This window comes from Rutidosis leptorrhynchoides, chromosome 10 (genome assembly GCF_046630445.1).
Source record: "Rutidosis leptorrhynchoides isolate AG116_Rl617_1_P2 chromosome 10, CSIRO_AGI_Rlap_v1, whole genome shotgun sequence".
In the NCBI taxonomy this organism is placed as follows: Eukaryota; Viridiplantae; Streptophyta; class Magnoliopsida; order Asterales; family Asteraceae; genus Rutidosis; species Rutidosis leptorrhynchoides.
In genome coordinates, this window is record NC_092342.1 from 49678100 (window position 1) to 49682561 (window position 4462).

General features: G+C 33.2%; 1 protein-coding gene across 1 annotated transcript; it reads left to right on the forward strand.

Moving 5' to 3' along the window:
- Window positions 1-498: 498 nt before the first annotated feature.
- On the forward strand, window positions 499-2354 carry LOC139871667 (probable WRKY transcription factor 49). The gene is made up of 3 exons (XM_071859386.1): window positions 499-731; window positions 809-949; window positions 1907-2354. Exons 1-3 carry the CDS (start codon window positions 499-501, stop codon window positions 2352-2354), a joined length of 822 nt encoding a protein of 273 aa, XP_071715487.1.
- The last annotated feature ends 2108 nt before the right edge of the window (window positions 2355-4462 follow it).

Genomic DNA, 4462 nt, shown 5'->3' on the forward strand with positions numbered 1-4462 from the left:
TGAGATGAAGAGAACGTTGTGATAAATGTTGTGTTGTAGATGATATGGTAATATAATTGGTATTGAGTTAATTAATATTAATATTTTATTTAAATAAATGAAAAAAGAAAAAACATAGTTGATTGGTGGAGCCATTTTTGTGAGCTCCGTAGTCCGTCCTTACTCCTTAAAACATCACAACAATCACCCACAACGGCTCCATAGAGGTGTTCTAGTCCATTGTATTTCAAACAAACCATATTGTGCACCTTAACATGTGGTATTATGCTATTTAGATTAACCTCTTTAAAAAAGTTAAAAAGTAATAATGACAAAAAAAAGGAAACAAAAAAGTCAACCTATTTTTATACTGCTATATTTATATATGGAAATGGATGGAAATTGATAAACAAAGCCAAGTCCATCACATAACAAAAACCTTTCTGTTATCTGCTCCACTCTCACTCACTCACGTCTACCTTACCTTAACCACTTCATCATCATAACCTTACTATATCAATGGCGGAATTGGAACAATTTAACTTGTCACAAGGTTTTGAAGATGATCTTATAATTACACACCTTTTACAAAACGAATCGCCTTTACTTTTCGTACCTCAACAAATCACAGCCAGTGATTTATGTGACACTGCTAATAACATATACTCCGGTCCAACAATAGCCGATGTTGAAACAGCGTTACTGGCTTCGAGTTACACAAACAATATTCAAGATTTGTCTTCGTTAGCGAGGTTTGTGTTTTTTTCACGTTTAAGATAAAATGATTCATTCTCTTTTTTTTTTTTTTTACTACTCTCGGTTTTTGCAGAGTTTCATCATCAAATATGAGTAGTGTTGGGAGCAACAAGTATATATTGAAAATGAAAAGTAACAATAATGTAATGGAAGATGATGGTTATAAATGGCGAAAGTATGGTCAGAAATCCATTAAGAACAGCTCTAACCCGAGGTATATACTCTGTTTTTATCATGATTAAAACAAATATATCATTTATGCACACTTTATAAGGAAGACGGTGACGAATATAAGATTTTAAATATTGAGTGACACAAAGTAATCCAAAAATACATTGAGTCATATAAATTAAAGTAAGTTTAGAACCAATGATTTTAGTGTAAACATAAATATTCAAGTTCCTTCTAACACAAACATCATTTACAATATTCATTTTATTGTAGAGTGCTTTCATTAACCGGCCGATTCAAATTTTAAAGATATTATTTGGACTAAACTAATAAATTATGAAATGATCTAGAGATGTTAGAAAAAAATTACGACGGTCGTCCCTATAGATTATCAATTTTTCACAGGTAGTCCCTGCACTTTTAATTTTACACGCGTAGTCCCTTAAAATGTAATATTTTTTAAATGAGGTCCCTCCGTCACTTAGCCGTTAAATGTTTTCGTTTTCTCGACACATCTGCATGTCCCGTGAGGGTAAATTTATCTTTTTCATCTTTTTCTTCCTTTTACAACAAGAAAATCTGCTTTTTGACTAGCTTTTCTGAAAAGTTTGACCAAAACTTTTCTGGACAACACTATGTCATCCAGAAAAGTATTTTCATTATTTATTTTTCTTTCGTAAATAAAAAATTGTCTCCAACAAGTACAATAATTGAGACGAACTATTTCGAAGGACATGTTGGGACGACATGTTGTCCGAAAAAGTCATTTGAGACAACATGTCGTCTCAAAAAGATAAAAAATGCCATCACGAAAAATGCTCTTTCTTTCTTGTTGTGAGAGAGAGGATGAATGTTAAGATTGGGGTGAAAATATTTCAAAATGTAATTTATTACCTCAAAAATGTTTATGTAATAACTTTAGAAATATATAAAGGCTAGTTGCCCCACTTAAGAATATATTATTTGTTCGTTTTATAATTAATAAGTTTTATGGATACAGGAGCTATTACAAGTGCACCAACCCACGTTGTGGTGCAAAAAAACAAGTTGAGCGATCAAACGATGACCCAGAAACCTTAATCATCACTTATGAAGGTCTTCACCTTCACTACATGTATCCAATCTTCACGTTTGGTCAACTCGAAAATGTTGACCCGCCTACAAAAAAGTCCAAAAGGTTCAATGGTCGCTCAAACGAAGACACTCAAGAAAGCTTAAAAGATGTTTGTCTTGATCAACAACCATCAACAATGTTAATAACAGATAATTATCCCCCTAAAGTATCAGGCAATTCAGATGGTTTGCTTGAGGATATGGTGCCTTTACTTATTCGAAATCCGACAATCTACACAACGAATCCTTCAACTTCAAGCTCTTCTTATTCATCTTCTTCATCACAACCTTCTCCACCAGCGTCACCTTTATTTTCATGGTCCCCCATATATTGATGCATATACTTAATTGCTTTTTAAATTATATGTATTAACTAGTGTTCGAACCCTCGCTTCGCGCCGGGTGTTCGGTTTTTAATGTATTTTATTGCGTTTAGTTTGTAAAATTTTTTTGTGGCTAACGATGATGTTGTTGAAACGCAACTCGAGTCGAACTAAAAGGTATAACCCGTGAAAGATTTAAATGTTATTTAAAATTAACAATATATGTGTATCTCCGCGTTTCGCTATGGAGTTGTCGACTTTTAAAATTTTAACGGAGAATTAACGTGTATGAAAAGTACCCCAAATATTTAGCTTTTTTTAAAAAGCGCCCGTTTTGCGTATAGCTAGTGACATTGTGTTCCTAAAATTATTTCGAGTTTAACGATGGTGGCGGAAAAATTTAACTCGTTGCGAGTGCGAAGATATAGCCCGTTGAATATTTGGGGGAGTTTGTTTAAGATTTTTTTATAAGAATGGTTAATCGACATTGTGCCCCCCTGTTTGGGGGTGGATCTGATTTTTTGGATAAAGTGTGAGGTGGTTTGTGGTTGAATTTGCAACAACAAAAAAATCGAAAATACCCCGGGCACTATTCATTTGGCCTATGTCTTTTAGAATATAGGTAAAAAAAAAGTCGAAAATACCCCGGACACTATTCATTTGCCCTATGTCTTTTAAAATATAGGTATAATATATAATAATATAATAATATAATATAATGTAGTAATAACCTGTTCCATATATGTAGAAATTGGGATAATTTAGAGCTCTTTTAGCTCAATATTTCAACCACTTAATTAATAGGTTTTATTCCTCTTTTTTACTCTCTCAATGTTAATGCACATATAATTGCCTTTTTATTATGTTTCATGCTTACATAGGGAGGATTTTAAAATTTCATTTTGCCATTAGTTATAATCTAAAGGTGATGCTATATACACAATTATTTTTATTATGTACATAGTCTATCATTCTTTATAATGTTATACTGTACAATACTGTAAAGCAACAAAAATGATTGTGTACATATCACTCCCATAATCTAATTATGAATATAAGTTTATCTAGATAGTTTGTGGTTAAGTTTATTGTGCAAGTTTTTTTTTTCTTTTCTTTTTTAAAGGGCAAGATATATTAAACACGAAACCATCTAACAAGAAGTCATAAAATCAATTACAATTGCTTTAAAAGTTGTAAGTTTCAACTAGTAACAATATTGCCTTTATATTTAATCTAATGACAAACAGTCGACTGTCAAAGACAGTCAGTCGATTTTCTTCTTCAGCTGCAGTAGCAGTAAACTTACAGGTTTAAGTCAAATCCACCAAATCTCGATCTCGGACTTGATTTTGACCTCAAAACTAAACACAACTTGTTTATAAAACCTTTCAGGATATAAACCCGTAAGTATTACATCAAAACAACTTCAAGTTTGCACAAATTGACACTGAACCACATTTTTGACAAAACCTAACATAAACACCCAATTTGACACAAATTTAGACATGAAGTTACACAAATCTTTCCTTGTTTGTGACTGTAAACGATTATTCACGGATCTTAGGTCGCTTGCAAACTATCCTAGAGGCGGAATTCACTAGAATAGAGATAAATCGAGATATGGGTCGTATCGGGATCGAATAAATCAAACCTAGGAAAAGAACTAAATTAGATCGACTCCTAAACGATATATTTCGGTGGTATATGGTGTTAGGGTTCTCTGGAGACGAAAAACCAGTCGACTAAGGTAAAAGAGATGAGTAACCCTACAAAAGAGAAACAAACCCGTATATATACTGCAGGTCAGACACACTCGGTCGAGTGTGTCACAGTCGGTCGAGTGTGTACACACACTCGGTCGACAGTGTGTGCAGTTTAACATATTGATTATTTAACAAAGTAAGAACGCACAATCACAAAAGATAATCAATAGTCACAAGTAAACGTTATTACATAACGGAATGTGTTAAACGTAAAGATAAACTACGGCTAGGGATTCATGCACCAACAAACTCCCCCTAAGACCTAGCCGTAGAGCAGAAAGATTCAGTTATCAATCAGTAAACGGATCTGTCACCCAGTTCTTCAGATAACAAAGTTTCACAACTCTGCAGTACTGT